We start from the raw sequence: 12,403 nt of genomic DNA on the forward strand, positions 1-12,403 counted from the left end.
GTCATTATAAGAATGTTCTCAACAGTTGTAAGTGACACGTGTGTTCTTCCCATGTCTCTGAAGGAGAAAGCCCCAACAGTCATGATCCAAATAAAAATATCCTGTACTTAAAAAGATACTTAAGTATAAGTACTGACTTCAATTTTGACTTCTCCGTAAGTTAAGCCAGCTCAAGTTTATTTGTCATAGAAGATCATTCTAGAAAGCTCTTACAGAAGAAATTTAAGTTCATTTGCATCAAAGTAAAGGTGTTGGCACAGAACAGTAAGATCTTTAATTGTTTACCATTATCTCACCTCCCCTGATTTCCTCCTCTTTTAAATAATGTATACCTTATTCTCTTTGCTTTTTTGAATAAATGATACTTCTACATTTCTCAGTACCCATATCCTTGGGCCCATCTGTGTTCTTCAACACTGCTCTCTTCTCTTGTTGCTGTGTTGCCCAGGATGAATCCTTTCCTTTGTTAACCATTTTCTAATAACCAAATTAAAACTATGGATTTTTTGCCTAATTGTAAAATTCTTAATCTTTAGCGAAAGTAAAAACAAAGAACCAAAATGATCTCAGGACTCAGGAGATTGCTGCAATACTAACAAATATTTTAATGCTGTCAATTTAAATAGGTATGAATCTTCAATAGTCGTCAGGAGGTTACGATTGAGAATTCTGAAAAAATGCAATGGAATTTAAATTATTTGCATTTTAAATAACTTCCATGAAAAGGTATACTCGTTTGTTTTGGTGTATTTATATTTTTGTAGTCTGGAACTTGTGAAGTTTAAAAAAGAAATTATTTCTGACTTTATAAATCACCCTTAAATTTCATAACATACTCTTCCTTTGGGACATACCTAGATCTCTAGGTTAGTGAAGAACTAGAGGGTGGAGGGAAGAAGGAGAAAGAGAAGGTTAGAAAGAGACAGAGATTTGGATAGCAAAGTAAAAAATATACCAAAGAACTTCTGGTAGAAACCTGAAACCTCATTCTGTAGAAAACCCTAGAAATGACTATGCTGGTCAGCAGAGATTGTGATCTGTAGGAAACACTATTTCTACATCTTCCAAAATTCAAGGTGCTTTCATTTCCGTCTTTAGAATTTCAGGGAAAAGAAAAAATGTCATGATTGAATTCACCCAATTAAAAATATAGAACAAATTCTTTGGCCTTGGAGCCAAAGAAGGAACTAAGTCTAAGAGGGACTTCTGAAAGCCAAAGCTCTTGTCACATGCTGCAGATCCCCGTAGCCCTTGTACATTGCATGCAGTCATTGGTTTACTTGTCAGTCTCACTGACTGCTAGTTTCTTGAGTGCAGGGACCACAGCCTCATTGTCACCCCTGTGCCTGGCATAGTCTGAAGCTTACTATAGGTATCTAATAAGTATTGTTAAAATAAATAACATTTTGCTCGCATATCAATCAAATGAATAGATTCATTTTTATGTAAATTTTCATTAGAAAATGATAGAATTGAATTTCTTCTCAATTCTTAAAAAGAATAACAAAAGCAATATATAACCAAGACAATGTAGCACAGTTTTTTTTTTCCCTTCAAAATTATCTATATGCATATGTTGTTGTTGTTAAGTGCTGTCAACTTGGTTCTGACTCATAGCGACTATGTATGGGGTTTCTGGAGAGTGGCCTGTGGGTTTGAACTGCTGACCCTGCGGTTAGCAGTCCAGTGTTTATCCTACAATTCCATACCAAGACTGCAACAACATATATATGGTTCACCAATTCCACACCTAGGTGTAGGCCCAAAGGAATTAAAAGCTTTAGTACACACAAAAGTTTATACACAAATATTCATAGCAGCATTATTCACAATAGCCAAAATATGGAAACAATTCAATTGACCATTAACTGATGATTGGAATAACAAAATGTGGTATATATCTACCCAATGGGATATTATTTGGTCATAAAAAGGAATGAAGTTCTGATACGGGGTATCAAAGTGAAAGAAGCCAGACACAAAATATCACATATTATATGACTGCCTTTATGTGAAATATCCTAACAGACAAATCTAGAGACAGAAAGTAGATTGGCGGTTGCCAGAGGCTGGAGTGATTTGTGGTAATGAAATCATGCAGAACCAGGTAGTGGCATTTTGTGTCTGGCTTCTTCCACTTTGTGTAATGTTTTCATAGTCCACTCATGAGGTGCCATGTATCATAACTTCATAAATATTTTTTCCTCCCAATTTTTTCCACACAGGTCCAGACAAATGAGCTATGTTTCCTTTCTATTAACTGAATAGACAAAGAAGAACTGAGGACAGAAGCATGTAATCACTGTCCTAAATGTACGGAAATCGTAACAACTTTAGTTGGGGGGGAAAATGCCCAAAGCAGGCAGTGGAAGAAAAGTTAAAATAGGACAAACTTCCAAGCAAACTACCTATTCTAGGATCCCAAGGCACACAGGAGAAAACTGCTTCCTGGGAGGAATACAGTCAAAGACATAAGCAGAGTGATCTTGGCCCTGTTCTTCTATGTTTGAAAGTCCTTGGGGATTCAGTGACTCCTTTTCTTTATTCATTTCCATAGATCCATGAGCCATGAGAACTTGACTATCCATGTGAAGTTCCTCAAAACAAGACCTCTGACTGCAACACACAAACTTTCTCAGGGGCAAAGCCTAAAGAACCTGAACGGGTAAATCTAACTTTTAATCCAAGTTTTGAGAACAGCCTTGCAGAAGACTCCCTGACTGGCTGTCTAAAGAAGCAGGGAGGAGTAGGAAGAAGCAAGGCCCCTGGAATCAGGCAGACCTGGGATTCGGTCCTGACTCTGCCACCTTCAGAGGCAATGACTTAGGTCATTAACATCTCTGAGCCTTCCATATTACTGTTTAATGAGGTGGGTTTGACAATTAAACTAAAGGGTGTGTGTGAAGCACCTAGCATGCAGCTGGGCACAGAGTAGACACTCAGTAGAAATGATGTCATATTTGCATTGGCCAATGAGAAGAAATCCTAGGACTGCCTAGAGATGGTATGGCCAGGAGCTTCTGGAACGTGGGGTTTTCATAGGAAAATGAAGTCTCCTGTTCCAAAGGTCCTATCCAAGCTAGAAACCACCTTTGAGATACAATGCGCAAAAAGCCAAATTGTCATAGAGCTCCTCTCAAACGGAATGCAGAGCTGCCCAGAGAATGACTGCAAAGCTCTTCAGTGGTTCTACCACTTACTAACAGTATGAATCTAGGCAAGTTATCCAATGGCTCTGGGTTTCTATTTGTTCATCTGCAAAATGGGGACAATACTGTATCACAAATATTCTTGAGAAAATGAAAATGAGACGTAGCATGAGCTAATATGTATTATGCATTTATTATGTTCCAAGCTCTATTGTAAAAGCTTTGTGCATACTAACTATCTTACTTGTTGTATTAAGTGTAAGTATTTAGTATAGAAAATCTCAAAGATTAGTATAGAAGAGAAATTTTCAGAAAGTTTCAAAGATCAGCTCGAGAAGATAACACCAATAGCTCAACAAAATGTGCAAAGATCTGGAGTCAGAAAGCCAAAAAAGAAGAACACACTCAGCATTTCTCAAGCTGGGGGAACTGAAGAAAAAATTCAAGCCTTGATTTCGTTATTGAAGGATTCTCTGGGCAAATTATTGAATGATGCAGAAAGCATCAAAAGAAGATGGAAGGAATACACAGAGTCACTGTTCCAAAAGGAAATGGTTGATGTTCAATCGTTTCAAGAGGTGGCATATGATCAAGAGCCAATGATACTGAAGAAGGAATTCCAAGGCTCACTGAAGGAATTAGCAAAAGAACAAGTAACCAGGAATTGATGGACTAAAAATGGAAATCTTTCAAGAAAGTGAGGCGACACAGGAGGCACTCACTCATCTATGCCAAGAAATTTGGAAGACCACTATCTGGCCGACTGATTGGAAGAGATCTGTGTTTGTGCCCATTCCAAAGAGAGGTGACCCAATGGAATGCAGAAATCATTGGACAATATTTTTGATATCCCATGGGAGTAAAGTTTTACTAAAGGTAATACAGAAATGGCTGCAAACATACATTGACAGAGAACTTCCAGAGGTTCAAGCAGGATTCAGATGATGTGGAATGAGGGATATCATTACTGATGTCTGATGGATCTTGGTTGAAAGCAGAGATCACCAGAAAGATGTTTGTTTACCTGTGCTTTATTGACTACACAAAGGCTTTCAACTGTGTGGATCATGACAAGCTATGGACAACATTGAGTAGTATGAGTACTCCGGAATACTTAATTGTCCTCATGAGGACTGTGTATGTGGACCAAGAGGCAGTTGTTCAAACAGAACATGGGAACACGGAATGGTTTACAATTAAGAAAGGTATGCAGCCAGAGTACGGAATAGACACAGGATAGTTTGGTTGCTGGGGAGGGGGGCAATATACAAGAAGGGAGAGGTGAATTGAAGAACAAAGCATATGGGAGAACAATTAGGCAGGTTTGCATGGGCTAAGTGGGACAGAGGTAAAAAATGATGTATACACAACCTTGGAACAACAGGGCTCTGGGATACAGAGACTAAGACATGGTTGGAATGAGGAAAAGGGAAATATTGTTAAGATGCTTTGCTGTCTTTTGAATCTTGGGTTTCTTTGCATTATATTATAAAAATAGACACTGGAGGGGGAGAGAAAGGCATAGCCAGAAACATCACCATAGAAAGCTTGTAAGTCTTCTGCCTATAACTAATTGGAACACCTAAAAATGGGGCTACAATGTGCCCAGTGAAGGAAGCTTCCTGTGGAGCCTCTGCATTACATAAGACTATAGGTGGAGGCCTGAACCCAATGCAGATCTTCAGATAAGGGAAATTTCCACTTGAAAGGACAAGCAGACCAGCCTGGAGTGGCTAGAAACACAGAAGACACTTCTTGAAAGAAAGGAGACCTGGTCAGCCAGCAGTGTAGCAAGACGCTTGGGCCCAGAGTCAGTGACATAGCCACAGAGGACTAGAGTGCACAAGAGATAAGAAGAGAGTACATATGCACAAGAACACCCACACTTGCAGATGATACCCACTTGACCTGGCTTCAATGACTGGATTATCAGAGATCAACTAGAAGAAGTAAGAAGAGGAAAAAAAGAGTAATCTGATACAATTTGATGAACTTGAACTACAAGCAGTAGCTCAAAAGAGGGAACAAATCCTTACAGCAAGGATCATTCCCACCCACTCCATACACAGAGTAGACAGGGATGGGCAACTTGGACATTGGCTACCCAAAATGGAGGGGCTACAAAGGAAAGAAGTGACTGGTGTACAAGCTTTCAAGAGGGAGCCTAGATTCAGAGGGTGTGAAGGAAGGTAGAATGCACTGAGTAGTATACGATCTGTCTAGGAGGGGCTGATGAAATGAAGATGGGTCTCTTGTGATACAATAGTGAATAATTGTTATCAGGACTGCTTGTGAGGGTTGCTAATGTAAAGGTAGACGTTTTGTAGCAAGGAGGGGAGTGATTAACTTTTCAGCCTAGGAACGAGATCCCTGGGACCCTCAAGGGAGAAGAGTGGAGAGCAGGGCCCTACCCAGAGAAGCAGTGATGCCTGACATGGAGTCAGAGACGATGACATGGAGAGATGGAGCAGTTGGTGACTTTAGATCCAGAGAGGGAGAGGGGCTGTGTGCTGATGACCAGGGGGCAGGCTTATAGTGTATAGCTTTTGGTTGGTTAATGATGCATGGAGGGGATTGTAACCATAGCAATGAAATGATATACAATGGAATTAACATAAAACTAATGTTCTCCCATGTAAACTATCACATAATTCACAGTAAAACATTAAAAAAGAAAAAAAAAAGGTGTGCAACAGTTTTATATTCATTCACCATACTTACTCAACCTGTATGCTCAGTAAATAATCTAAGAAGCTGGATTATATGAAGAACAACATGGCATCAGGATTGAAGGAAGACTCATTAACAACCTGTGATATGCAGATGATATAAGCTTGCTTGCTGAAAGTGAAGAAGACTTAAAATATTTACTCATGAAGATCAAGAATACAGCATTCAGTATCGATTGCATCTCAGTGTAAAGAAAACAAAAATCCTCACCATTGGACCAATAAACAACATTCTTATCAATGGAGAAAAGATTGAAGTTGTCAAGGACTTCATTCTTCTTAGATCAACTATCAACACTCATGGAAGCAGCAGTCAAGAAATCAAACAAGGTATTGCATTAGGCAAATCTGCTGCACAAGACCTTTTTAAAGTGTTGAAGAACAAAGACATCAGCTTGAGGACTAAGGTGCACCTGACGCAAGCCATGGTATTTTCAATTACTCATATGCATGCAAAAGCTGGACAGTGAATAAGGAAGACCGTAGAAGAATTGATATTTTTGAGTTATGGTGTTGGAGGAGGATATTGAAAGTTCCATGGGCTGCTAAAAGAACCTATAGATCTGTGTTGGAAGAAGTGCAGCCAGAGTGCTCCTTGGAGGCCAGGATGGCCAAACTTGGTCTCTCATACTTTGAACGTATTGTAAGGAGGGACCAGTCACTGGAGCAGAATATCATGTTTGGTACGGTGGAGGGCCTGAGAAAAGAGGAAGACCCCTAGCGAGATGGATTGGCAAAGTGGCAGCATCAATGAGCTCAAGTGTGTCAACAATTGTAAGGTTGGCTCAGGACCAGGCAGTGTTTCCTTCTGTTGTGAATAGGGTCGCTATGAGTTGGTACCAACTAACAACAACTATACAGGATAAAACAACACTTAAATTTGTAAGCAACCCTGTGCCATGTTATATAGGTCATAAAATTACTCGGTTTTCCGAGATGGCGTCTTCCCTTGGCAACTTGCCTTTTGAAGGAGATACAATAAAGCTTATGTTTCACCTGAAGCAAATTAGTTTTATCTATTAGGAAAATTTGACATAAACAAGGAGCCCAAATTCCCACACATACTTGGTGTATTGTGACAATTGTGCCAGTCTTTCAGCGTACCTGTGAATTTGTTTTAAGGGTATACTTGACTCATAGGGACCCTGCAGGACAGAACTGAACTGCCCCTGGGGATTTCCACTGTGTGATCTTTATAGCTGTGGTCTTCTGCAGGGTTGTAGAATGTTCGATTTCTATTGTGGGTTCTGGAGACACGGTAAGCTGTAGATCTAAAGATTGATCTGTAGCTTTCTTTAGAGAAGGAGCTGTGGTCTTCTGCAGGACTGTAGAATGTTGCACTTCTGTAAGGGGCTCTGGAGATACAGTAAGCTCCAAATCCAAAGGCTGAATGGTGACTTGCTGTGGAGGAAGTGTGATCATCTACACGGCTGTAGAATGTTCAGTCTATGTATTGAATTCAGGTGTTATGGTAAATTCCAGGTCAGAAGGTTGAACTGTAACTTTAGTCAGATTTGGATGCTGAGCCTGAACTTGGTCTGGAGGTGGAAATGTCACCTCACGGTGCTCAGGAGAAGCTGTCATCTCCATAGTGGATTCTGCAGTTATGGTAAGCCCCAAGTTCACAGACTTAACCGTGACATTTGGTAAGTTTGAATGCTGAGCTTGACTTTGACCTGTAGGTGGAACTGCCACCTCATGATGCACTGGAAATTGAGTTACAACTTCCTCAGGTGGCTCTGGAGGCTAAGTTGGGGTCTCTTGACTGGTTTGAGAAATTTCAGCCTCAGTTTTGTATTCTGGAGATATGGTAAGCACAAGGTCCACAGGTTTAGCTGTGACACTGGCCAAGTTTGAATGCTGAACTTTATCTTGGCTTGTAGGTGGATCTGTCACCTCATAATGTGCTGAATGTTGAGCTACAAAGCCCTTAGGAGGTTTTGGAGGCTGACTTAGAGTTTCCTGCTTGGTTGAAGTAGACTCAACCTCTGTATTGGGTTCTGGAGGTATGGTAAGTTCCAAGTCCAATGGAACTGTGGTCTTCTTTAGGGTTGTAGAATACTCAACCTCTGTAATGGGTTCTGAAGTTATGGTAAGCTCCAGATCTACAGACTTAATGGTAACTTTGGGTAAGTTTGAGTGCTTAGCTTGATCCTGACCTGCCAGTGTTGTTGGAGAAAGTTCAACCTCCATATTGGGTTCTGGAGTTATAGTAATCTCCAAGTCTGGTGGTTGAACTGTGACTTCAGTCAGGTTTAACTGCTGAGCCTGAACCTGCTCTGGATGTACAAGTGTCACCTCAGGGCAATTTGGAGAAGTTGTAGTCTTCTGTGGGGTTGTAAAATGTTCACCTTCCATAGTGTGTTCTGGGGTTATGGTAAGGTCCAGGTCAATATGTTGAGCTGTAACGCTGGGCAAACATAAGTACTGATCTTGATATTGGCCTGTTGGTGGAATTGTCACCTCATCGAACACTGGATGTTGAGCCACACCCTCCTTAGGAGGTTCCAGAGGTTGAGCTGGGGTCCACTGTTGGGTTGCCAAAGATTCCACCATCTCAGTAGGCTCTGAAGGCTGTGTTGGAGCTTCCTGCTGGATTGAAGATTCCACCTCATTAGCAGGCTGATATGGAGTCTCCTGCTAGACTGCAGAAGGCTCTGTCTCTTTATGGGGCTCTGAAGGATGCACTTGTACCTCCTGCTGGATTGGAGAAGGCACAGCCTCGTTAGAGGGCTCAGGAACCTGAGGTAGGACTTTCTGCAGGGATGGAGAAGGCTCTATTTCACCTGAAGGTGAAACTGGGACTTCTTGCTGGATTGTAGAAAGTTCAACTTCTTTAGGGGGCTCTGCAGGCAGGGCAGAGGCTGCCTGTTGGGCTGGAGATGGTTGGTTATTCTCAGAGGACTCTGGAGGTAGAGCTGGAGACTCCATCTGGACTGGAGAAGGTTCTACCTCCTTAGGGGGTTCTGGAAGTACAGTTGGCATCTCCTGCTCTGCATTTGCAGGGGGCTTTTTTAATGGACTAGGTGTTTCCTGCTGGACTGGAAAAGGATGGCCCACTAATTCAGGGGGCTGTGGAGGTTGATTGGAGACCTGCTGCAGTACTGGATATGGTGTCCCATTAGGCAGTTCTGGAGACTGAGGTGGAATCTCCTGAGTAGGAGAAAGCCCAATTTCTTTAGGAGGCTCTGTAGGCTGAAATGGGACCTCCTGTTGAGTTGAAGAAGGTTCAACCTTCATAGGGGACTCAGGAGCCTGAGTTACAGCTCCCTGCTGGGCTGGAGAGGCCTCAACTTCCTTAGGGGGCACTGGAGGCTGAGATGGGATCTGCTGCTGAGCTGGAGAAGTCCAGGAGACTGAGTAGAGAATCCTTGCTGGACTGGAGAAGATTCAACTTCCTTAAGGGGCTCTAGAGGCTGAGATGAGGCCTCTTGCTGGGTTGGAGGAGGTTCTACCTGCATAGGAGGCTCAGGAGTCTGAATTGGGCTCTCTTGGGCTAGAGAAGGCTCAACTTCCTGAGGGGGGCTGGAGGCTGAGATGGGGCCTCTTGCTGAATTGGAGATGGCTCTGCCTGCATAAGGGGCTCAGGAGATTGAGTTGGGGCCTCCTGCTGGCCTGGAGAAGGCTCGATTTCCTTAGGGGGCTCTGGAGGCTGAGCTGGGGCCTCCTGCTGGGCTGGAGAAGGCTCTGCCTGCACAGGGGATTCTGGAGGTTGAGCTAGCACCTCTTGCTGAGCTGAAGAAGTGTTTATCTCCTCAAAGCATTCTGCAAGCTGAACTGGGGCTTCCTGATGAAACAGAGAAGATTCAACTGGAGGTTGGGATGAAGCCTCTAGCTAGGTTGGGGAAGGTCCTGCCTCTGTAGTGGGTTGTGAAGTAATAGTAAGCTCCAAATCCAGGTGTTTAACTGTGGTTTGGGGCAATGTTGGATACTGACCTTCATTCTGACTTATAGGTAAAACTGTCACTTCATGGTCCCCTGGATGTTGAGTTACCACCTCTGTAGGAGGCTCTGAAGTCTCAGGTGGGGGTCTCCTGCATGTTTGAAGGAGGTTCATCCTCCTCAGGTTCCTCTGGAAGCTGAACTGGGGCTTCTTGCTGGCCTGAAGGAAGTTGGACCTCTTCAGTGGGATCTGCAGGCTTTGTTGGGTCCTCCTCCTAAGCTGGAGAAGGTTCAACCTTCTCAGTGGACTCTGGAGTCTGTGATGAGTTTTCTTGATGGTTTGGAGAAGGTTCATCCTCTTTAGGATGCTCTGGAGTTTGAGTTGGGGCCACCAACTGGCTTGGAATAGGTTCCATCTCATCAAGGGGCTCTGGAGATTGAGTTGTGGTTTCCTGCTGGACTGGTACTGGAACCTCTGTAGTGGCTTCTGAAGTTATGGTAAGCTCCAGGTCCAGAGGTTTAACTGTGACATCGGGCAACAGTAGATGCTGAGCTTCACTTTGTCCTGGAGGTAAAATCATCACCACATGATGGCCTCCTGGTTGATTTAAAACCTCTGTAGGAGGCTCTGGAGGTAGTGATAGGTCCTCCTGCTGGGTTAGAGAAGGTTCATCCTTCTTACTGTGATCTGGGGTTTTTTTGGGTCATCCAACTGAATTGCTGAATGGTCAACCTCCTCAAGGAGTTCTGAAGGCTGAGCTAGGTCCTCCTGCTGGATTGGAGAAGTTTCATCCTCCTTACTGAGCTCGATAAGCTGTGGTGGGTCCTCCTGCTCACTTAGAGAATGCTGGGAATCATCAGCAGGATCTGGGTCCTCTTGCAGGGCTGAAGATTCGATCTCCTTAGGTGGATCTGGAGGTTGAGCTAGGATATTCCCCTGAGTTGAAAAAAGTCCCATCTCCTCAGGGGACTCCAGAGGCTGAATTGGGGCATCTCATTGTGCTGGAGAATGTTTAACTGATATTTGAGGCAAGACTGAATGCTGAATTTGTGGAGGACCTGGAGGTTGAAATGTCACGCAAAGAAGGTAGAGTTAAAACCACATTTGGGGGCTCTGGTGGCTGAGCTAGGTCCTCCTGATGGGTTGGAGGTTTGACCTCTTTAGGAGGATGAACTGGAGGAGGCTCAACATTTCCCTGAGTCTTTGACGACTGACCTGGAGACTCCTGTTTCATTGCCGATTTCCCCTTCTCAGAAGGAGTCTCTGGAGGTTGAGGTGGGACAGCATGCTGGGTTGGACATGAATGAACCTCCTTAGTGGGTTCTGGAGTTAGGGTCAGCTGCAGATCAGCAGGCTTAACTGTAACATTGGGCAAGTTTGAAAGATGAGGCTGGGTTGGGGCCTCCTGCTGAACTGGAGAAGGTTCCACCTCTTCAGGGAGTTTTACAGGCTGATATGCACCCCCTTGCTGTACTGGAGAAGCCTGAACAGAGGCCTCCTCCTGGGTTGGACAAAGTGTGGTTTCCTCAGAGGGCTTTGAAGGTTTAGCTGGCAATTACTGCTGAGTCTGAGAAGGTGCAATACCCTCAGAGGGCTTTGAAGGATGTGCTGGGGCCTTATGCTGTGTTGGAGGTTTAACCTGAGGAGGTTCAAGAGGTTGTGCTGGGGTTTCTTGCTGGACTGGAGTTTCACTCTCCTCAGAGAGCTCTGAAGGTGCAGTTGGGGCCTCTTGCTCTGTTGAAGGAGGTGTAATTTCTTCGGGGAGACTTAGAATCTAACCTGGAAACTCCTGGTGACTTGCAGAAGGTTCAATACCCTCAGATGGTTTTGGAGGCTCTCCTGGAACTTCCTGCAGCACTGGAGAAAGTTCTACTTCGTCAGGGAGCTCTGCAAGTGGAACAGCAGCTGCCTGCTCAGTTGGAGGTTTGAACTCATGGGGAAGCAGAGGAGCCAGTGCAGGGGCTTCTTGGTGGACTGGAGAAGGCTCCACTTCTTCAGGAAGCTCTGGAGGGAGAGCTGGAGCCTCTAGCTGGACTGGAGATGGTTCAATCTCCTCAAGGTGTTCTAGAGCTGCACCTGGGGCTTCCTGTTGGCCAGGAGAAGTTTCCACCTCCTCAGAGGGCTTTGGAGGCTGAGCTGGGCCTTCCTGCTGTATTGGAGAAGGTCCAAACTCCTTAGGGGGCTCTGAAGCCTGAAATGGAGCCTCCTGCTGCCCTGGAGAAGGCTCTAGCTACTCTGGAGACATTGGAGGCTGTGTTGGGGCTTCCTGCTGGACTGGAGAAGGTTCCAAGTCCTCAGAAAGCTGTGGAGGGTGATCTGGGAATTCCTGCTGCATTGGATAAGGCTCAAACTCCTCAGGGGCTCTGGAGGCTCAGCTGAAAATTCCTGCTGGACTGGAGAAGTACCAACTTCCTCAGAAGGCTTTGGAGGGTGAGCTAGAATCTCCTGCTGGTTTGGAGAAGATCCCACTTCCACAGAGGGTTTAGGAGGGTGAGCTGGAGCCTCCTGCTGGTTTGGAGAAGATCCCACCTCCTCAGAGGGCTTAGGAAGGTGAGCTAGAATCTCCTGCTGGGTTGGAGAAGGTCCCACCACCTCAGAGGGCTTAGGAAGGTGAGCTAGAATCTCCTGCTGGGTTGGAGAAG

At 44.3% G+C, this 12,403-nt stretch overlaps 1 protein-coding gene and 1 pseudogene across 1 annotated transcript in view; both read right to left on the bottom strand.

Annotated features, from left to right (window-relative positions):
- LOC102841081 overlaps nt 1-10,718 on the bottom strand; it is a 37,859-nt pseudogene extending 27,141 nt beyond the window's left edge.
- Nucleotides 10,719-10,773: 55 nt separating this feature from the next.
- LOC102841459 (leucine-rich repeat-containing protein 37B-like) overlaps nt 10,774-12,403 on the bottom strand; it is a 3,599-nt gene continuing 1,969 nt past the window's right edge. The window contains exons 5-6 of the mRNA XM_006877801.1: nt 11,071-11,262; nt 10,774-10,917 (exon numbers count right to left, since the gene is read on the bottom strand). Of these exons, the coding sequence (XP_006877863.1) occupies nt 10,774-10,917; nt 11,071-11,262 (336 nt within the window). The remainder of the gene's footprint in view (nt 10,918-11,070; nt 11,263-12,403) is intronic.

This window comes from Chrysochloris asiatica, unplaced genomic scaffold (assembly GCF_000296735.1).
Source record: "Chrysochloris asiatica unplaced genomic scaffold, ChrAsi1.0 scaffold00607, whole genome shotgun sequence".
Classification (NCBI taxonomy): domain Eukaryota; kingdom Metazoa; phylum Chordata; class Mammalia; order Afrosoricida; family Chrysochloridae; genus Chrysochloris; species Chrysochloris asiatica.